This window comes from Siphateles boraxobius, unplaced genomic scaffold (assembly GCF_051911475.1).
Source record: "Siphateles boraxobius isolate OS27281-9 unplaced genomic scaffold, OSU_SipBor_1 6, whole genome shotgun sequence".
NCBI classification, from domain to species: Eukaryota; Metazoa; Chordata; class Actinopteri; order Cypriniformes; family Leuciscidae; genus Siphateles; species Siphateles boraxobius.
The window spans coordinates 4,706,346-4,729,474 of NW_027509186.1; the positions used below are offsets into that span (position 1 = coordinate 4,706,346).

General features: G+C 44.1%; 1 protein-coding gene and 4 non-coding genes across 5 annotated transcripts in view; 4 read left to right on the plus strand and 1 right to left on the minus strand.

Moving 5' to 3' along the window:
* The window catches only part of LOC143716465 (membrane frizzled-related protein-like), a 54,024-nt gene extending 38,872 nt beyond the window's left edge, over positions 1–15,152 (minus strand). Inside the window, exons 1-3 of the mRNA XM_077209033.1 lie at positions 15,146–15,152; positions 13,186–13,335; positions 6,831–7,050 (exon numbers count right to left, since the gene is read on the minus strand). Of these exons, the coding sequence (XP_077065148.1) occupies positions 6,831–7,050; positions 13,186–13,335; positions 15,146–15,152 (377 nt within the window). The remainder of the gene's footprint in view (positions 1–6,830; positions 7,051–13,185; positions 13,336–15,145) is intronic.
* On the plus strand, positions 13,994–14,065 carry trnah-gug (transfer RNA histidin (anticodon GUG)). Its single transcript has one exon. It is a non-coding gene; the product is annotated as a tRNA-His (tRNA).
* Positions 14,708–14,780, plus strand: trnak-uuu (transfer RNA lysine (anticodon UUU)). The gene has a single exon. It is a non-coding gene; the product is annotated as a tRNA-Lys (tRNA).
* Positions 14,849–14,930, plus strand: trnas-aga (transfer RNA serine (anticodon AGA)). The gene has a single exon. It is a non-coding gene; the product is annotated as a tRNA-Ser (tRNA).
* A 7,642-nt stretch (positions 15,153–22,794) lies between the features above and the next one.
* trnas-cga (transfer RNA serine (anticodon CGA)) lies at positions 22,795–22,876 on the plus strand. Its single transcript has one exon. It is a non-coding gene; the product is annotated as a tRNA-Ser (tRNA).
* Positions 22,877–23,129: the final 253 nt, after the last annotated feature.

Genomic DNA, 23,129 nt, shown 5'->3' on the forward strand with positions numbered 1-23,129 from the left:
AACTAAAGCATTTACACAGAATGTGAAAATTGCTGCTGCAACAATGTAAATTTTAGGAAAAAAAGTGGCTTTTCGATATTGACAAAAACTTAGCCAGCCTTGACTAGGGTTTCCAATAAGGGATTGGGTTATTGCAGAATTTGTAACGTTTTAAAATACCTTTGCACTAATATGCATTAATTCATGCTTAACTAATACACTGACAATCACATTTTAATGTATGACTCATGAAGAACTAAACCATTAATTAATTATTACTGCATCAGTAACTAATAAAGAGTCTATATGATTAACAGATTAAGAAATATATGAATTGCTGTTAATTAAAAGTGCAAAAGGTCATCTGGGAAATGCTAACTTTAGCCTGCTAGCATTGAAAGCATACGATCAAATCCCATCAAATCGCCATCCAAAGCCATGCCTCCTCCAAAACACGGACGTGCACAGACCAGAAGCGAGTCGACCAGAGACAACGTTATTGGATTACATCATGTGTCCTTTACAGGTGAGAAAACTTTACAGTACATTGAGTAACAGTACTAATGTCACGGATGGAACAGGAGTCAGACAGGTGGTAAGTGTAATACGTTTATTTACAGTTGTAGCAGAAACAGATGGAGATATGGTGAGTGTTCAAACAGATGATAATCAGATGGTAACTTTGCTGAAGTATAACAAGAGTCTCTATAGCAGATGCAGAAGGGAGATCACATGAATAGATGGGAACGGATGGCTGAAGATGGACGATGATATCCATGGGCAAGGGGTCGAAGCAAGTCCGAAGGGAATCAGGTAAGTAGCAGGAGAGTATCATAGGCGAGTCTGTGTGTCATGCAGCGACGAGACCAGACAATGAGTGAGTGCAAGGGAGCTGAATATAAAGGGAGGTGGAGTGATGAGGTGCAGGTGATGGTGATCAGTACTCCGGTGATAATGAACGAGTGGGAGGAGTGAGTGAATGAGTGGGAGGAGTGGATGGAGCTGGTGGAATCCTGACAGTACCCCCCTCCTCTGAGGCGGCTCTTGAAGACTGCGAAGAGGGACGACGACGGCGACGAGGTCTACCACGAGGCCTGGGAGCAGGGCGATCAGGATGGTCGGCGTGGTACTGAGTGAGTAGGGCCCACGATCGGTCCTCAGGGCCATAGTCCTCCCAGTCGACCAGGTATTCCAGCCGCAGACATCGTAGCTGAGAGTGCAAGATGGTGCAGACCTGGTAGATGGGTTCCTCTTCAATGGGCACCGGAGGAGGAGGTACGTCAGCCGGGACAGGTTCTGTGGGAGGAGGAGTGACAGGTTCAGTGAAAGGTTTCAAATGTGACACATGGAAAGAAGGTCCAGAAGAATTCACCTCTGCACGGTGAATGGACCAATGTATCGAGGACTCAGCTTACGGCAAGGCAGGCTTAGGCGATTGTCCCGAGTAGAAAGTCACACCTTCTGTCCAGGCTGATACTGAGGAGGTTCCGAACGTCGACGATCTACTTGGTCCTTATGCCTCCGCACTGCCTGCTGGAGATGCATATGAACTGATTCCCATACCCCCTCGCTCTGGTGGAACCAGTAATCGACAGCTGGAACCAAGGGAAGAGAGAAGGCTGAAAACCCAGGACACACTGAAAGGGGGTGAGCCCAGTGGTGGACTGCCGAAGAGAATTCTGGGCGTATTCGGCCCAGGGGAGGAACTGGCTCCAGCTGTCCTGGTACTGGTGGCAATAGGTCCTCGGGTACCGTCCAATCTCCTGGATCTTCGGCTCAGTCTGGCCGTTAGTCTGAGGGTGGTAACCAGAAGACAAGCTGACTGTAACCCCTAGGAGTCTGAAGAACGCTTGCCACACTCTAGATATGAATTGTGGACCTCTGTCCGACACAATGTCTTCGGGGATGCCGAAGTTCCGAAACACATGATTGAAGAGGGTTTCAGCGGCCTCAAAAGCAGTTGGAAGTCCATGTAATGGAATTAGCTTGCATGCCTTTGAAAACAATCCACAACGACGAAGATGCAAGTGTGGTTGCTGGATCGGGGAAGGTCCGTCATGAAATCTACACCGATGTGGGACCATGGCCGTCGAGGAATAGGAAGTGGCACGAGCTTGCCCTCCGGGAGTCTTCTGGGGGTGTTGGTAACGGCACAGACTGAGCATCCTCTTGCGTACCTGGAGACGTCCTGGGAGATGGATGGCCACCAGTACCGGTTACTGAGGAGCGAGAGGGTACGCCTGCTACCTGGATGTCCAGAGCCCGGAGTGGTATGTGTGGAGTCCAGAAGGGTGGTACGAAGGTGACGAGGTACGAAAACGCACCCCTCTGGACCTCCCGGCGGAGCGGGATGACGCTGGTTCTCTTGGGAAATCTGCTCGTCGATGTCTCAAATGATCGGGTTGACGAACATGGCTGGAGGGAGAATAGGTTCAGGCGAAGGATCTTCGCAGAGAGGACTATAAAGACAGGAAAGAGCATCTGCTCTACAATTCTTGCTGCCAGGCCGGTAGGACACAAAGCGGGTAAAGAAGAGGGCCCGTCAAGCTTGACGAGGATTTAACCTTTTTGCCTCTCTGAGGTATTCCAAGTTTCAATGATCTGTTATGACCTCGAACTGGTGGTTAGCTCCCTCCAGCCAATGCCTCCACTCCTCTAAGGCCAACTTGATTGCGAGCAGTTCACGATTTCCGATATCATAATCCTGCTCCGTCGGGGATAGCTTCTTAGAGAAGAAGGCACATGGATGGAGTTTGGGAGGATCACCCTGTCGCTGGGAGAGAACCGCTCCAACTCCTGTAGAGGATGTGTCCACCTCTACAACAAAGGGAATTTCAGGGTCAGGACGAACTAGGATTGGAGCGGTCTGGAAGCTTCCTTGAGGTGTTGAAAGGCTGTGATGGCTTCAGGAGATAAGGACAGAGACTTGGGCCGGCCCCTTAGGGAAGATGTTAGAGGAGAGCTGATGTGACTGTTGTTATGGATGAATCTTCGATAGAAATTGGCGAAGCCGAGGAATCGTTGAAGATCCTTCACAGTAGAAGGCTGGGGTCAGTCCCGGATAGTTTCCACCTTCCTCTGGTCCATCTAAACTCCGTGTTGGTCGATGATGTAGCCCAGGAACTGAACTGAGGTGGTGTGAAACTCACATTTCTCTAGTTTTAGGTATAATTTGTGTGCTCTCAGCTTCTCCAGGACGAGAGAGACGTGACGTTGATGTTCTGAGTGAGATGAGGAGTATATGAGAATATCATCAATGTAGACCACCACAAATCTATTGAGATACTCTCGGAAGACCTCGTTCATATACCCTTGAAAGACTGCTGGAGCGTTGGACAGACCGAAGGGCATGACCCGGTATTCATAATGGCCGGAGGGCGTGATGAATGCTGTCTTCCATTCGTCGCCTACGCAGATCTAGCTTTGAGAAGATGCGGGCTCCACGCAGCTGTTCCAGTGCTGCTGAGACCAGAGGAAGGGGATAACTGAACTTCACGGTTTGGGAGTTGAGATGACGATAAGCAATACAAGGCCTCAAGCCTCCATCCTTCTTAGCCACGAAAAAGAAGCTGGAAGCGGCAGGGAATGTGGATGGACAAATGTACTCCTGTTTCAGGGCCTCCTCCACATCCTCCTCCATGGCCTTCTGCTCCGGGATGGACAGTGTAGACACGGCCTTTGGATAGAGTGGCTCCAGGTAGCAGGTCGATGGCGCAGTCCCATGGCCGATGAGGTGGTAGTTAAGTCGCCAACTGCTTGCTGAACACATCCTGGAACGCCAGGTACTCAGCTGGAATCTTCACCTGGTTTTGGACCTCAGGACTCTCAATAGAAGTGGAACAAACGGGAAACTCGGACTGTCTTTCAGAAGATGGCGAGGTAGAGGAAGGGGCTTTCAGGATTCTTTCAACCGAAGCTATACATGAATGGAAACAGTCTTCACCCCAACGAAGGACTTCCCCGGATTTCCAGTCGATGGTGGGTTGGTGTTGGACCATCCAAGGGCGTCCCAGGATGAGCTCAGCAGTGGGCTCCTCCAGCACCATAAAGGAAATCCTCCTCTGTGTGAAGGCAGCCAATGCCAGTGTGGGGGTGAAGTGACAAATTCGACCTCGACCCAGCGGCTTACCCTGGATGGTTTGAACTCTGAGATCTTGATGGCTTCGATGTTTACGGACATTCAGCTTTCGTAGGAGTTGTGTGGAAATGAAGTTCCCCGCAGAACCGGAGTCGAGGAGGGCTTGTGCTGAGACACATAGACGAGAGGTTAGCAAATGGACAGTGATACGGTATAAGGAGGCAATCTTGGGAGGAATATGAATGGTGTTACCGCTGGGCGTTGAGGTCGAACCGGGCAGGTGTTGATGAGATGTTTCTCACCCCCACAGTACAGGCAGAGGTGATGTTGAATGCGACGCTGTCGTTCCATGGAAGAGAGATGAGTGGAGTCAACCTGCATAGGCTCGGGTGCTGGAGGAGTGACAGATGGAGCTGGGGGTGGAGGACATACAGCGGTAGCAGGATTATCGCAGGCAGACAGAAGTTGGGACACACGAATGGTTCTCTGAATGAGATTCTCAAGTCCCAGTGAATCTTCGTAAACCACTATCAGCTGGCGGATGTTGGTGTTGAGACCATGTCGAAAAGCAGTTATCAGTGCGGTTTCATTCCAACCACTCGAAGCCGCCAGCGTGCGAAATATGAGCTCATATGTGCTCAAGGAGGAATTTCCCTGACGAAGGTTGTATTGCTGATCGTGAACCGAGAGATCGGATACTGACTGCCCAATTACTTCCTTGAAATGTATCAAGCTTGAGAGTGATTTTACCACAGGTGAGTTAGAATTCCACAGGGATTATGCCCATTGAAGCGTTCGGCCTGATAACAGAGAGATTACAAAGGCAAATCGGGCTGAATCATTTGAAAACTGATGAGCTTGCATTTGGAAGTAAAGTGAAACCTGAAGCAAAAAACCGCTGCAGTCCTCCGCCTCTCCGGTGAATGTCGCTGGTCGGGCCATGGGACTCGCAGAGGCAGCTGACGAAGTAGCGGGTGTTTGCGGAAGTGAGCGCTGACATGCAGAGGGAAGGAGATCTTCAGGAACGGGGGGTGGATTGGTGGGTGGAAAAGGAAGTAGAGACTGGCGAACAGCTTGAACAAGTTCAGCGAATGAATCGCGTGATGGATTCCCCACCGGCTCCGCTGGATTCTGCATGTTGGGGTCTGGTCTTCTGTCACGGATGGAACAGGAGTCAGACAGGTGGTAAGTGTAATAAGTTTATTTACAGTTGTAGCAGAAACGGACGGAGATATGGTGAGTGTTCAAACAGATGATAATCAGATGGTAACTTAGCTGAAGTATAACAGGAGTCTCTATAGTAGATGCAGATGCGAGATCACATGGATAGAGGGGATCGGATGGCTGAAGACGGAAGATGATGTCCACGGGCAAGGGGTCGAAGCAAGTCCGAAGGGAATCAGGTAAGTAGCAGGTGAGTATCATAGGTGAGTCTGTGTGTCATGCAGCGGCGAGACCAGACAATGAGTGAGTGCAAGGGAGCTGAATATAAAGGGAGGTGGAATGATGAGGTGCAGGTGATGATGATCAGTACTCCGGTGATAATGAACAAGGGGGAGGAGTGAGTGAATGAGTGGATGGAGCTGGTGGAATCCTGACAACTACAATAACGAATGCCAACAACTTTTTAAAAACGTAATTAGATGCAGCATATTTTAGGTTGTGTAGCTACCAAAAACGTGTCAGTGTGTAATAATATTACTTGCATGACAAGGTTTCCATGATGAGAGTCTGCTTGGCTCCGATGAAGATATACAGTATAGATCATAGATCCTTTGCCAGTACCACTTGTTGGTGGTTCAGAAGGAAAGTTAGGTTGTTGCTGTTTGCCTGCCATTCTCGCTCTGTCTGCACAGCGTACGTGAAACGCGCTGATGACAAATGATATCTGCGTGAACAGCCAGCGCAGTGGTGTGCAAACACACTTTGACTGACAGAGAACACATGCTGTCATTTCATTCGGACCGAAGGAAATGATTGAACGTACATTTTATGGTCCCAGGCCTTCCACAGAGCTTTGACCAATTGTGGTAATCAACACATTAATTTACACGACAGCCAGAGGCACTGATCCTCAACAGACCTGTCTCCATACCGGTGTGATGACTCCAATCTTCAACCAGATAGAACTGGATAAATATTCTGAATGTTCCAATCCAATCTGACTTCTGTAATCATGTAATCATACACTGTATGTATATATATATATATATATATATATATATATATATATATATATATATATATATATATATAATGAACTAAAATTAATAACTTTTTTATAACAAAAATGAACCATCATTAAACTTACTTAAGCTGGACTATGACGCTATTTTCTTCTACATCTGCTGTACAGCCGAAACCAATTTTGTTGCATTATTTTCCTGTTATCACTGTAAAGCTGCTTTGAAACAATCAGTATTATAAAATACTGGTTATCTGTGCATTAGTTAAGCATGCATTAATGCATATTAGTGCACCTGTATTGTAGTGTTACTAAGAATTGTATTGACAAAGTTTAGAATTTGGTGTGGGCAGCCAACATGGTTTAAGGTATTTTCGAAGTTCTTTAAGGGTGCATAGTGCATAATAGTCAGTCAAAAATAAATTGAACAGAGGTTGTTCATTTGAATAGAAATGAAATAGAATGTAAATCCTGACTGACAAATGTTAGTTCTTGCACTGAATTCAAAGGCTTTTTAAATGTAAATGTTTCCCCATGTCAATTCTGCTTGTCGTTTATGATTCAATTAAACACTTAGGGTGAGCAAACCTTGTGACAGCAGATGTCTTCTCTGTCTCCTCTCTGACTTCTAGCCAATCAAACAAGCAAGGAGAGGGTCCCTCAATAGCCAGAGATGACACTTGGATCTGCACTAGGAAAGGAGGAGACACCCTGATCAACCATACACAGTGAGAATCAGGAGGATACAAGTCTGGGTGATTTGGAGAACTGAGAGTCCCCCCAGAATCCGTCAACACGCCACCACATTCTGTAAAAGCAGAAAAAAGGCTAATTCATATTGAAAAGAAAGTGGAAAAAGGTGTTCATATGAAATGTATGCCTTTGATTGTGGATGCTCTATATGTTAACACAGTCACGCATGGGCCCTAGAGTATTTGGATACTTAAGTCACATTTAAAATGTCTGACTGATAGATACTGTACAAAATGGCAAACCAAAGGGCATCTCCAACAGAATGCTACTAGAGCTTTTTTTTTAATTAACTTTACTTATCTTACCTTTATTATTATTATTATTATTATTATTATTATTATTATTATTATTATTATACATTAGTTTTAACTAACGAGCATGAAAACTGTTCTGTCGTTGCTACACAGACGAGCATTGAACTATGCACTGAACACTATTTAACTAAAAAAATGTAATGTCTTATAAAGACCTCAGGGAACTGTGTCAACTTGTGTAAAAGTTAAACATGACGGTACGTGAAAGTCGAAGAGATGAATCAATGTAACTCCACAACAACTACATAAATATATCTGTGGCGAGCAGGACGTGTCCTAGGGACATGAGAGAACGGCGTGAGGCCGGTGGCGTGAGTAATAATGAACGTCACCTGTGAGACGCGCCGGTATCTCATCTCTCACGGAGGAGCGGAAGCATAAAAGTAGGAGCGACGACTGCGAAGATCAAGAGAGGAACAGGCCTGATTTTATGTTGTGTTTTGTTTCTGTTTTGTGTGGACAACAGTCATCCGTGAGGGGCTGCTGGCTTATACTTTTGTTTTTGTATTTGTTTTATTTTATTATTAAAATGTCTAAATGTTCACCGGTTCCCGCCTCCTTCTTCCTGTAACATCTGAACCCCGATTACACCAATATCCACTAACCATTCAGAAACGTCCAGGTGCGTCTAGAAGTTGCGCCCTCTTCCTGAATCTCTCTTTAAGGCTGCACTCGACTACTGGTTATTTCTGAAATTTGATTTAAATTCCCATGTTTTATTATTGCTAGAGTATCCAAAGCTCGTGTAAAGAATCAGCCGTCTTCTAAACGGGGGCAGGGAGCAGAACGGTGTGTTTTTGCTCACACCCAAAAAAGGGGAAATTTGACAAGCTATAAAAAAAGATCTGGGGGATATTTTGAGTTGAAATTTTACAGACACGTTCTTGGGACACCATAGATTTATATTATATCTTGTGAAAAGGGGCATAAAATGTCACCTTTAAGGCCTTGGATTTTAGTTCGGTTTTGCTAGTCGTAGTATGCTGTTCTCTGTGGTGGATCGTATTTGTGTTTTGGGTCAGATGTTCCTGTCTACTCATGTGGAGTTTTCACGAGTTCACACTTACATCAATTAAACAGAGTAAAGATTATGCATGTTTGGCGTGCTGTCCAGGGGGAGGGCTCCGAGCTCGGAATTTTTGCCCAAACCCAGAGTACTCCCCCAATTGTAAGTGTATTTAGGACTAGAAGTGAGGAGATGGGGTGGTGGAGGGAAGCTGTGAAACTGTCAACGAATGGAGGTAAGTTTGCGGTGTATATATACTCCTCTTGACTTGTTGATTGAGTTGATTGACTTGTTGACGCCGCGACTTGATGGGAGTAGTTCACGGTGTCAGAGGGTGAGCTCTGCCGACCGATGGGCGGGGAGCAGCGAGGTCAAAGATGGTCGACCGAGAAGGCCCTTGTAGCTTCCAACGGGAGCAGCTCACGCCGTCGGGCTGGAGGGCCCTACCGGCCGACGGCGGAGTGACAAATTTTGGAAGCCCGGCCAGGAGATTTCTTGTGTCCGCTGGGAAATGCTCACTGGATGGAGAAAGAAAAACAGATGCATGCTATACTCGTTGGGAGACCAATGGTTGCTGGACAGAGAAAGAGGAAACCTAGATGCTTGCTACGTCCGCTGGGCGACCAATGCTTGCTGGACAGAGAAACAAAAACAGATGCATGCTACGTCCGCTGGGAGACCAATGCCTGCTGGACGGAGAAAGAAAAACAGATGCATGCTACGTCCGCATGGAGACCAATGCTCGCTGGACTGAGAAAGAAAAATGGATGCATGTTACGTCCGCTGGGAGACCATGGCTCGCTGGACAGAGAAAGAGGAAACCTAGATGCATGCTACATCGGCTGGGAGACCAACGCTTGCTGGACGGAGAAAGAAAAACAGATGCATACTACGTCCGCTGGGAGACCAATGCTCGCTGGACAGAGAGAGAGGAAACATGAGTGCTGTACAAGGAGAGTTCTTGCTGCGTCCGCTGGGAGACCAATGATCGTTGGATGAAGAAAGAGGAAACATAAAAGCATACTACGTCCGCTGGCTCTCATCAACGCTCACTGTACGGAACAAGGGTTATGGTAATATTAGTTCTGAATAGTGAGGTACTGGAGTTGGGGATTGGTCCACCTCAGGAGCCAGCGTCCTGAATTTCTGACAGGATCTGTGCTTGGATGTTGTGAGGCACTGGGGGCGGCTCAGCAGCGACTGCGTTCGATGGGGCGGGCATCTGTGTTGCTGAGAAGAGAGAGTGCTGAGATTTTGCCTGGAGGAGAGAGCTGGAAGAGACCAAAGCCGGGCCTGCGATTGTCAGTGGAGGCAGCCTTACACTTGGATCGGCCTCTGGGGCTTGGGGAGGTAGATTGAAAGAAGCATGAGAAGGAAAAGAAGGTTGAAAATGAGAAGAGTGGACTTGTGCTGCAACTGGAGGCAGCCTCACGCTAGCTTGAGCTGCTGGAGCTGCAGGCCACTGAAAAGAGGAGGGGTTAGTAGCTGTCGCGAAAAAGGTTGGAATGATTGGGCCTCTGTTGCTAGCGGTGGCAGCCTCACGCTAGCATCTAAAACGGATGCTGAAGGCCACTGAAAATGAAAAGGATTAGAAACAGTGGGAGCAACAAACTGATATGTTGAGGGGGGACCGGCGGGTTTAGCTGCAACTGGCGCTGCAGCCTGCTGGTGCGGTCTGAAAGCGGAGGAATTTTTTTTTGTTTTGCTGCGTCCGCTGTGAGACCAAATGCTTGCTGGACGGAAAGAGAGAGAACCCCGGTGGACAGCCCAGGGGGTTTTAATCAATGAGGATTTGGTGGGCTTTTTTAATGTGGAACCGGTTGGTCCTGATATAGCTTTGGAAAGCATCTGAGGAGCATCTCCCAAGAGCTTGGATCTGCAGTTGGGAGAGGCCTTTTTGAGCTGCTGATGTTGCTGCCCCGATACGGAAGGAGTGACTTGAGAAATTCTTTGCTGGAATTCCTGACTGTTGTAGAACAGATTTGAGGTGTTTCTGGAACCAAAAGCGTGTCACGGGTTTATTGGATTCGTCTATGAACAGGGGTTCCAGAGGAGATTTAGCCAGAGAACTTCTCCGTTGCAGATATGCCAGAATGGACTGGTATGGTTGGATTGGCGATGAGAGGTTAAAATGTAGATGAAATTACCTTTTTTGGTTTGGTCGGTCTTACTTTGCTTAATCAAATATGAGATTGTTTCACCATCTAGTACTGACAAGTCTGAGATGGTGGGGAGCATTTTTGGGTCGAATTTGGAAGTGAGGGCGAGTTCCGAGCATCTAAGAAAACCAAAAAAGGCTAGGATAAACATAGCGTCGAGTGTGCGGGCGGTATTGAGGGGCTGGTAGCCTATGCGGAGGGCGTGAATACATTTGGTGAGAATGTCTAGCATTATGGGCTGTCTAAAACTGAGAGGCTGTGGGGAGGCCGCTGGGCCCGGCTGCATGCGGTGCTGGAGGTGGGAGTGGACCTGCCTTGGCGAAATCTGGGGCGCGGCCCAGGCTTGCTGAAGGCCTGTTGCTGCGGCTCGATGGGCAAAGCGAGCTGGATTTTGTGCGGGAGGACGACGGTGGTGTCTGGGCAGGCGGCTTTTGGACCCTGCAGGCTTTGCTCTGCCTGTGAACCTGACTTTGGAGAGAGATTGACTGACTGTAAGGTAATGTACAGATAATAAATACAGTTCCGCTTTGTTCATTTTCCGTGAAGCCTGTACGTCCGAATTACCCAGCGCTTGCCTCAATCCTGCTACGGTCCATTTCCTGATAGGTGGGATCGTCGGGACGGCCGAGTGGTAGGAGGAGGCCGGGAAGGAAGATGAAAGTCTTGCCAGGGGCGGCGAAGACTGGCCTCGACGTCTTGGCGAGCAGAGGGCTGTTCTTGCAAGCGTGCGACCGCGCAAAGCAGCCTGGGGCTCAGGTGCGATGTCCGGCGTAGGAGGAATGATCCTGGGGCCGGCGAAATGCAACGGCGGATCCCTGGGGATGTTTGTTTCCTCGTCAGATGAAGAACTTCGGTGTTGCGACATGGTAGCAAAAACGGCGAGCCAAGATGCTGTTAGACTGTCAATGAACTGAGGTAAGTTTGCTGTGTATATATACACCTCTTGACTTGTCGATTGAGTTGATTAGCAGAGTGTGCTCCACTCGTGTCTAATTAGGTGTGATTATCTGAGTGTGCTCCACGTGTGTTTAATTAGGTTTAATTATCTGAACGTGCTTCTCCCTAACTTTGTTAATAAAACATCATTTGTGATTAAAAGCGTGCGTGCAAGTGGATTCTCTGCCTTGTCTCTCAGCAAACGTTACAGTTTTGGTCCAGAGATCTCGTGTGCTTGTATTGTTTATCAATAAAGACTGTTTATTTTGAATTCTCCTTCCTCTTGTCATTGCGATTAATCAGCCACCATTACAACAGCAGAGCATATACTAATTATAGTTTATCTGTTTACCACAGTTGTCATGCACTCATTAGTTAAATAATATATATTTAATTTATCATTATTATTTAATTATTATGAATTGCATATGTAAATTTAAAATGAAGTCATAACCATCACCCTAGAAGTTAATAATATTATATTAATTATTTAAATTATGTTAATACATGTTAAATGACAGATCCACTGCCATCTGAATGGGCATATTCTCTCATTTGATTTGATTTATAACATTTACTTTAATCAAAATGTTCCAAAGAAATATCATGGCTGACCAAACAGGAAGGGAAGTAAAACTGCTGCATTTACTATTGGACCCACAAAGATTGCACAAAATAGGACAGAGCCAATATTTGATGCCAACAATTTTTGGTACAGTCACAGATTCTAGCCTTTCTTACAATTCTACTCTACAGGCACATGCATAGACAGAAGGGGTTGGTGTTGGTTTCTAAAAAAAAACTTTTTGAAACAAGTAAATTTGATTATATCTATTTGATATCTATTTAATTATGTGACTGTCACTGTTGTGTTAGCTAGCGTTTATTTTAATGTACAACATAATTAGAGAATTTTAGTCTGATTCAGGTGGAATCAGAAGGCCAAATCCTGACTGACGAGAGGAGTCCTGACTGACGAGCTGGGATGGAGGAGGGAATTGGCTCCTGAGAAACGCGATAGCTGTTGATAATACTGAGGAGCTTATATATGAATACAGTGATAGACGTCATATTCCTATAGACGTGGATCAGCTGATGCGAGTTGACTAACGTGACCTGCCAGAACTGACGCTAAGCTTAATTTATGGTATCTGATGTGCTTATGCCAAAATATTTTTTGTCTGACAATAATTATAGTTTTAACATATCTGCTTGGCACATTAATTCTGGGTATAAATGCAAAATAATATAATTTATAGTTTATGATGTATGTTTATTTGAGCTGTATTTTATTGTTGGCAAGGGCAAATACACAATTAATTGCATACCCTTTGGTAAATGTATTTCATGAACAATGCTCACCTAACAAGTCATATAACATTATTCCGTCACTAATTTATTCTGTTAAATTCATATTCAGTCAGTATAGTTCTGACAGCATGACTTAAGTATTACTTCATTCATTTACTCATTTATAATCATCCAGTCATAATGCAGCTCCTTCTTTAAAGATCTTCTAATATCTAAATAATGAATTAAATCAGCTCATCTGACCCTAACCCTAACCTAACCCTAACCCTAACCCTAACCTCATCTTCAAGTCCACATGGGTGTCCTAGCAGAGTAACAACATGTATTGTGCACATGAACCCAAAATTAAATGCCACTTCGGTTGATATTTTGTAATAAAAGGCAAGAACATTCAAACAAATGTCCAAACACATTTTTCGGTCACTTCATTTGAAATAGTATATGTATAAAGACCATAAACTTACTTGTAAAGAATGTGGGCTCTTTTCCAGGCAGGGGTAGTGTGGAACTATGTGTAGGATGAGGTGCAGTCGGTCTCAAAGATAGATTCTGTGAAATTCTATCTCCAAACCGAGAGTCTAAAGGGGAAATCTCTCCTTTATTACTTTTAACCTCTGTAAAAAGCAAGAAAGAGTAGAATAGTGAGAAAGCAAATGTAGTTATTTTCTCTACTGCTGCTGAATCATTTACAAATTTGGTAACTATCATGCGGTAATTGTCAAAATTCCTGTCCATTTGGGATGGGCCACAGTTGCTAAAGTTCACTCACGTGTCTGCCTTTTAATTTTATTCTTAAAGCGAGTTCCTAGAGTTTCACACAATAAATGTATATATACACACTATATACTAGAATTACATCTCTTGTGCCTTAATTTCAAAGGCAACATAAGTAATTTTCAAATAACTAAAATAACTTCAAAACAATAATAAAACATTAATTATACGCTGTATATTTTCTAATTGCTAGGTACACTCGCTGGCTGTTACCTAGAGTGCCGTGGGCTTGCTATTTGTTCCAAACAACATGGCTTTTGACGCAAGTTTACAGTAACGATAAAAGCATGTGAAGATGCTTTCCAGCATTGACAGCATGCGCCTGCTTTAGTTTGTAACCTTCTGGAGGCCTAGCTTAAACTTTATAAAAGGAAAAAAAGTCACTGTTACAGGATTACCCTTGAAAAGAGTTATGTTGGTAAGAAACAGTTTTGTCTGCAAGCTAAAGATGACAAGGCCCCTTTGTAGTCAGGGACACGTCGGGTAGACCGGTAGCTCGCCGTGATCGTATAGTGGTTAGTACTCTGCGTTGTGGCCGCAGCAACCCCGGTTCGAATCCGGGTCACGGCAAGGTTTTCTGGGTGCCATTGAAATTGAGCTCCATGTTACCACCCGTCCTTCGGCCTACTCTTTTTGTGCACGGCGCGTGCCCTTGATGTGCTCTGGATGTTCGAGTGAATTGAAACTGGGACCTTCTTTGAAAGCATGAGCTCTCAGGTTCGAACCCCTAGAGAAAAGACTGAAAACGAAACGCTCCTATTTATTTCGGAAGAATCTTGCTTCAGAGAGAATATGGTGCGTGTATATTTTCTAAACGCTAGGTGTCAGTACACTCGCTGGCTGTTACCTAGAGTGCCGCGAGCTTGCTATTTGCTACAAATAACTGCGCCTTTGACACAAGTTTACAATAACGATGAGAGCGCCGCAAGTCAACAGCATTGAAGCGTGTGAAGAGGCTTTCCAGACAAGTAGCAGTGAGTTTTTGTTCTTTTTCCTAGCATTATTTTCCTTTAATGACTATTATCATCAGTCTAATAGGCTGCATTCTCACTAATTTGCAAATATATTTTGACATAGCAGACGTTTTGACGGCCGTAATGAATCTTCGAAGAAGGAAACGCAATGCATTGGAGGACACTCTTTTTGGCACTGCGCCAATACGATTCATTTTGCTGTGCGTTCGCACGCAGCACGCACGCTTCTCGAGCAAGAGCCCGGATAGCTCAGTCGGTAGAGCATCAGACTTTTAATCTGAGGGTCCAGGGTTCAAGTCCCTGTTCGGGCGAACAAGCCTCTTTTTGTGGAGCGGTACGTTTTGTTGTTGAGTTCTTGCTGATCTACACTGGCACACTTGTAGTCGTGGCCGAGTGGTTAAGGCGATGGACTAGAAATCCATTGGGGTCTCCCCGCGCAGGTTCTAATCCTGCCGACTACGTTTACAGCATGCGTCTGCTTTAGTTTGTAACCTTCTGTAGGCCTAGCTTAAACTTTATAAAAGGAAAAAAAGTCACTGTTACAGGATTACCCTTCAAAAGAGTAATGTTGGTAAGAAACAGTTTTGTCTGCAAGCTAAAGATGACAAGGCCCCTTTGTAGTGAGGGACACGTCGGGTAGACCAGTAGCTCGCCGTGATCATATAGTGGTTAGTACTCTGCATTGTGGCTGCAGCAACCCCGGTTCGCTTCAGAGAGAATATGGTGCGTGTATATTTTCTAATCGCTAGGTGTCAGTACACTCGCTGGCTGTTACCTAGAGTGCCCAGGCTTGCTATTTGCTACAAACAACTGCGCCTTTAACACAAGTTTACAATAACGATAAGAGCGCGGCAAGTCAACAGCATTGAAGCGTGTGAAGAGGCTTTCCAGAAAAGTAGCAGTGAGTTTTTGTTCTTTTTCCTAGCATTATTTTCCTTGAATTACTATTATTAATTACTATAAGAAAAAGATGCTACAAGCATAGTCAGTTTCGCACTATTTCACTATTAAACGTAGAAGGCAAGATTTTCTTCAGCATTATTGCTCAGAGATTGTCAACCTACCTATTAAAGAATGGCTTCATTGAAACTTCAGTTCAAAAAGCGGGCATTCCAGGATTCTCAGGATGCTTAGAACACATCAGTGTTATCTGGCAACGAATTCAATCAGCTAAAAAGGAGAGGAGGGAGCTCCACGTGACATTCCTGGATTTGGCTAATGCATATGGTTCAGTGCCACATGAGCTTCTTTGGGCATCATTTGATTTTTTCAGGGTACCGATGTCGATTACAAATTTAGTGAAAGCCTATTTTGGAGATTTTCAATTTAGTTTCTCAACTCCAGAATTCAGCACTACATGGCAATGCTTAGAGGTTGGAATAATGGCAGGATGCACAATTTCTCCACTGGCTTTTACCATGGCAATGGAAGTAATCATTAGGGCATCAAAATGGGTAGTAGGAGGAGAGCGATTGGCTTCTGGGATGCGACTACCACCAATCAGAGCATACATGGATGACATGACAACCATGACTACAACGGTAGCCTGCACTTATCGGTTATTGAGGAAGTTAACAGATAATATTGAATGGGCACGAATGCAATTTAAGCCCTCTAAATCAAGGAGAATCTCAATAATTAAAGCAAGGTAGTAGATAAAACATTCTTCATTAATGGTGAGGCAATACCAACAGTTTCTCAGAAGCCAGTGAATAGTCTAGGGAGATGGTACGATGGGTATCTAAAGGACACAGTTCGAGTGGGAGAAGTTAGACGAAGAGCAGTGGAAGGGTTGAAGAGCATAAACAGCTGTGCTCTACCAGGCAAACTGAAACTCTGGTGCTTTCAGTTTGGTCTTTTGCCAAGGTTGCTGTGGCCACTGACTGTGTACGAGGTTTCTTTGACAACAGTGGATAAGCTGGAAGCGTTAATAAGTTCATACATCAGGAAATGGTTGGGAGTTCCACGCTGCCTCAGCAGAGTGGGACTTTATAGTAAAGGAGTATTGCAGCTGCAGGTCTCTGCTTTAAATGCAAGATGCAAGATGCAAGATGGCGAGGAGATGCAAGATGGCGGCATGTGTGCCAGGCAGGACAGGTGCACCAGTAGCGCTTTTATTTTTTGGATTGATTTTAAATGTATTAAAGCCCCCTGATATTAACATATCAACAGATATTAAACAAACAACCCAAGCCACAACAAACTTTGGCTATGGAAAACATGCGCTGGCAGTAACGTTCATGTATTCACAACAACTGTACCATTTAACAGATGGCGTAAAATGGTACAACTGTACCATTTAACAGATGGCGAGGAGATGCAAGATGGCGGCATGTGTGCCAGGCAGGACAGGTGCAGCAGTAGCGCTTTTATTTTTTGGATTGATTTTAAATGTATTAAAGCCCCCTGATATTAACATATCAACAGATATTAAACAAACAACCCAAACCACAACAAACTTTGGCTATGGAAAACATGCGCTGGCAGTAACGTTCATGTATTCACAACAACTGTGCCATTTAACAAAGAAACACAAGCCTTCAACCAAAATTCAACAAAGCAATGCTTCGCTAATCACAATCTGCTTACTACTATCTGGAGATATTCATCCAGCGGCGGACCGGCAGCGAGACCAGCGGTGTATAGCCGCGGAGGGGTTTCCAGCGGAGACCGTGTTCAGCGGTTGCATCGCTGGATCACCAGGTGACACATCGAACTGTTTGCCGATTTCAGCGGATAAAGCGGTACTATCAACAAATCCATCCGCACCTACAGCGGAACTACTAACCCATCCATTTAAGTCGTCACTCGATCAGACGACGTGTAGGCCTACTGTAAATAAGAAGGCCGTAGGATATGCAATAATTACACCCAAACAAACAACATGCAGTATACGCTCAAAAATGTTAAATGTTGCAATAGCTAAAAATAGGAAACTGAATATATTCCAGACTGTCAATCACTCAAGAATAATCTGGGACCCCAAATTAAAACCGAGGGGTATTTTAGGAGGGCACTTAAATATAAGAAGTTTTAAATCTAAAGGTGATCAAATCCATCAGCTTTTATTAGACTCGAACCTGGATTTCTTGTGTTTAACAGAGACCTGGCTTAATGAAAATTCACCCTCATCAGCTTTATATGTTCCTGGTTATAAGGTGCATGGAAAAGATAGAGTGGGCTCAAAAGGAGGGGGAGTTTTAATCTATGTAAAAGATCGCTTTCAATGCCATGAGATACAGTGGTCATGTAATGAATTGGAGTGTATTGGACTTAACATAACTTAATCTCCATCTATGTCTTTCTCACTTATTACACTATATCGCCCTCCATCTTCTAAGAATATATTTTATGAACATTTCGAAAGTATGTTAAAGGAATGTAATTTTAATAAGGAGGTGATCATAATGGGAGACTTTAACATCAATTGGGAAGACAAATCGTCAAGGAAAACATTAAAACAGATCACTGATGACTGTGATCTTACACAGTTGATAAATGGGCCAACCAGAGTAACATCTTCTACAAGAACACAAATAGACCTAATATTTAGTAATAGGCCAAAGCGAATTGTTAAATCTTTTAATATGCTGACTGGACTATCAGACCACAATATGATCTTAATAGCCAGGAAGCTAACTAACAAGCGTTTCACTCCATTTGTCCAAGAACAAGAATCTTTAAATATCCCCAAAAATATGCAGGGCCAGTTTATAAGTGCCGTCCAGAGCATTAGCTGGGATAGCATACTTTTAGGAAGATCGTTGGAAGAAGACAGTCAAAGATTTACACAACAACTGCAGAGATCAATTGATGCATTTACATGCAGACAACGGCATAGGAAAAAAAAGAACACCATTCCTTGGATAACCACAAATATTTTAAATTTAATGAAAAAACGGGATATGGCTTTGAAATCTGCAATTAAATCTAAAGCAAGCAGTGATCGACATATTTTTACTATGTTACGGAATAGAGTAGTCAAAGAGATAAGGATAGCTAAAGCAAATTTCTTTTTGACCATAATTGAAAAAGCAGGAGGTAATACTAAAACTATTTGGAGCCAGTTAAGAAAATTAATGGGACATGATGGTAACAATGCCAAAACAGTTGAACTTGTAGTGGGTGGAAAATTAAGAGATAAGCCAGCTGAAGTAGCTGATGCTCTCAATAATTATTTCATTGATTCAGTAGAAAATATCATCAAGTGTTTTTCTTCTGAATATAAGAACACTCCTTGTCAAGTCGAACAAACAGAGCAAGCTTTCAACATAGAATATATTACTGAGGCAGATGTAGTGAGAGTGATTAAATCTCTTAGGCCATCTCGAGCGAAATATGTCATTGGATTGAACACTGTTATGTTGAAAGAGCTCTCTGAATTATTAGTATACCCAATTACGAAAATTGTTAACCTTTCAATTACTCAGGGATTGTTCCCAAATGTGTGGAAGTTGGCTGCAGTTTTTCCTGTGTTCAAAGGAGGTGATCGTTTGTCCATCTGTAACTATAGACCTATTAGCATCCTGCCGGTGGTTTCTAAGGTGGCCGAAAAACTTGTCTCAGAACAAATGATAAATCATTTAAACACCAGTTCTTACTCTCTACATCCATATCAATTTGGCTTCCGTATTAAACATTCAACAGAAACAGCCAATTGCTATTTCGTTGACAAAGTCAAGTCACAGTTGGATCGAGGAGGGGTTGTTGGTGCTGTTTTCTTAGATTTAAAAAAAGCATTTGACACCATTAATCATGGAGTTCTTTTATCTAAGTTAAAAACTTTTAATTTTGATACAGGCACTATTAAATGGGTTGAATCTTATTTAACACATCGGACTCAGTTCGCTAGAGTTATGAATCATCAATCAAGTGTAATTTCCTTATCTGCAGGTGTCCCACAGGGCTCTATTTTGGGTCCACTTTTATTTTCATTGTATGTAAATGACTTGCCAAATGTTTGTCCTAATGTCAATACCCAAATGTATGCAGATGACACGGTAATCTTTGTACATGCTAACAGTGCAGCTCAAGCTGCTGATCTGCTATCAAAATCAATTTAAAAGATCACAGAATGGTTAAATCACAATTGTCTTCAACTGAATATATCCAAAACTGTATGCATGTTTTTAAGTAAATCTAAAAGCCGCTGTGTAGAACCTGATATAGCCGTAGCAGGGGAGAGACTACATGTCGTCTCAGAGTTTAAATATCTTGGAGTTTACATAGATAACAATCTTACTTTTAAATTACACATTAAGAAGGTTTGTAATCACATTAAGTACAACCTGGCAAATTTTAGATATGTCCGGAGCTGCATGTCAAAAAGGGCCGCTATGATGTTCATGCACTCCATGATTTTATCTCATATCACCTATTGTTTGACAACCTGGTCACAAGCTAGCAACACTTCTCTTAAACCACTACTATCCCTATATAAGAAAACTCTTAAAGTACTCGATAGGAAATCCATATATTATCATCATTGTCATGTTTTAAAAAAATATAATCTATTGAATTTCGAAAATTTGATTATATATGCAGATCTCTGTCTTGTGTACAAAATTCAGCATGGACTGGCTCCTCCTGTATTGCGCCAGTTTGTGAGCACAGCACCAAATGCTCTCAGATCTACAAGGAGTGCAGCAAGAGGTGACTGCATTGTCCCGTTTAGGAAGAGTGCGCTTGGTCAAACAGCTTTTTCAGTAAGGGCTGCTCGTGAATGGAATCTCATTCCAATTCACATTAGGAATTTTAAATCGTACGCTTCTTTTAAACATAACTTAAAGAAATGGTTAATAGATAGTCAGGACTGTTTACATTACACGATATGAAATCTTGCTGCTGCACTGTCCTCCTTGTTCTGCTTTTTTTGTTTGATTGTTTGTTTGCTTGTTTGTTTGTTTCCTTGTTTGTGCCTCTTGTGCTATGGCAATGTGGTTGGCTAGCTCATTGTGTTCTTTTGTGTTTAGATAGGTGAAACCTCTGTTGTTAGTCATTGTCCCAGCTATATTGTTTGGTTTTTTTTTTTTTTTTAGGTGTGACATATCAAGATCTGTCCAGGGACAGCGGATGTAAAATAGCCTATTGGCTAATTCTGGCACACTGTACATTTAATTATGTATCATTAGTGTGCATTGTCCCTGTTAAATAAACCTGAAATAAAATAAATAAATAAACTGAAGGAGTTTAAGTGTGCCAAGGTCAGACTGGAAATGACTTTAGCAGAGTCACGCGACAAATGTGTAAGGGAGGCAGCCCCTGTGGTAAAAACTGGTAGAAAGTGGTCAGCAAAGAAATCTGTAGTAGAGGCAAAGGCTGACCTTCCAATTGGGGATATCGTGGGACAGGTACAGCATGGAATAGGGGGTTTTGGGCTGAGTTTAGCTCCTCCTAAATGGCACAAGGCAGGCCCAGCTCAAAGGAGGAAGCTGGTAGTCAACGAGGTGCGAAAGCAGGAGGAGAGGATGAGATGTATAAAGGCCATTTCCCAGGCCAAGCAGGGAGAGTGGATGAGATGGGAGAGTGTGGAACAACGCAAAATCGGCTGGCAAGACCTTTGGTCAATGGAAGAGAGTAGGATCAGTTTCCTTATTAGGTCAACATATGATGTTCTCCCATCACCGCAGAACCTAAACCTCTGGGTAGGAGAGGATCCCTCTTGTCCTTTGTGTTCACAACCTGCCACATTAAGGCACATTTTGACAGGATGTAAGGTGGATCTTAGCCAAGGTCGGTTTACTTGGTGCCATGACCAAGTATTGCAATGTCTGGCTTTATCATTGGAAGGCAAGCGTAGTATGACCAATAAGTTGCCGCCTGTTCTAGCAAAACATTACACGCAGAAGACAATATTCCTCCGCCCAGGCGAGCAACCACCAAGAAAAGGTGCTAACACCAATTCTCGCCCAGGACAACTGGAAGCTGCTAGGGACTGGAAGATGCTGGCTGATCTTGATCAACGGCTTATTTTTCCACCTGAGATTGCCACCACTTACCTACGACCAGATATTGTTTTGTGATCTGGATCAGCACGCATTGTTCAACTGATAGAGTTAACAGTGCCATGGGAGGATGCGGTAGATGAGGCATATGAGAGGAAGAAACTGCGGTATGCTCATCTGGCCACTGAGGCAGAACAGCGAGGATGGAGAGTCCAGGTTTATCCAATGGAAGTGGGTTGTCGAGGTTTTGTGGCACACTCTACAACCCGGTTCCTCAGAGACGTCGGATTCAGTGGCCAAGAGTTGCGTCGCACAGTAAAGAACTTATCTGAAGCAGCAGAAAGGAGCAGCAACTAGCTGTGGTTGAGACGGAAAGATTCTAGCTGGCTGTGTACAGGCCGCCATGCTACGGTTTCGTAGATTTCTTGAAAACTTGAAGAGTCTGTTGGTTTATTTGTATAGGTTGTATAGTATTTACAGTCATTACGTTCCTGCGTATATTGCACGAATGACGGGTGGTTGGGCAGATATTGTGTTTTGCGGTAGGTGGTAGGCCATACGGAACCGTTGCCACTGAAACTGCATATTAACGCACCAGTGGGGCTCGACAGCCTTAGTCAAACAGGTTGGCGCGTATGGTTGGGTTGCGGAGAGATTGTGAGATTGTGGTTAGGTCTCAGCAGCAACTGTTGGTTTATTTGTATAGGTTGTATAGTATTTACAGTCATTACGTTCCTGTGTATATTGCGTGAATGACGGGTGGTTGGGCAGATATTGTGTTTTTTGGTAGGTGGTATGCCATACGGAACCGTTGCCACTGAAACTGCATATTAACGCACCAGTGGGGCTCGACAGCCTTAGTCAAACGGGTTGGCGTGTATGGTTGGGTTGCGGAGAGATTGTGAGATTGTGGAAAGGTCTCAGCAGCAAAAGGGAAGTAGAGGTCAGTAAGCTGGGCTGAGTTGAGTGGGGGACGGAGGGGGGTGACTCTGGGATGCCAGAGTCACTGTCGAGCCCTCTTGAGGTGTCGTGGGCTAGTCGACGAAACACTGAGGATGGAAGGTGCCCACTTGAAGACCCTAGAGATGTTCCCTACTCCGCTCAATCCAGAGGGTTGTTATGGGGGGACCACACATGTGGTTGCAGCCGTTGTGTGTGCTGACGTGCAATACACTATTAACACCAGACAGAAGGAGATTCATGTCACCAGATGGAAAGAAGTGTAAATGGATGGAGAAGCATAGGTTACTGTAAAGCTACGTCTTAGTTGGTGATTATCTTGGTGAAAGCCGAGTACAAATCAGCATGAAGTTTTAACACCTACTCTTGTGTAATGGAAACATTAGTCTAATAGAATTGTAGTAACAGCTTGTAGTAGCTTGTAGTCGTGGCCGAGTGGTTAAGGCGATGGACTCGAAATCCATTGGGGTCTCCCCGCGCAGGCTCGAATCCTGCCGACTACGTTGACAGCATGCGCCTGCTTTAGTTTGTAACCTTCTGGAGGCCTAGCTTAAACTTTATAAAAGGAAAAAAAGTCACTGTTACAGGATTGCCCTTGAAAAGAGTTATGTTGGTAAGAAAAGGTTTTGTCTGCAAGCTAAAGATGACAAGGCCCCTTTGTAGTCAGGGACACGTCGGGGTAGACCGGTATGTCGCCGTGATCGTATAGTGGTTAGTACTCTGTGATGTCGCTGCACCAACTCCGGGTCACGGCAA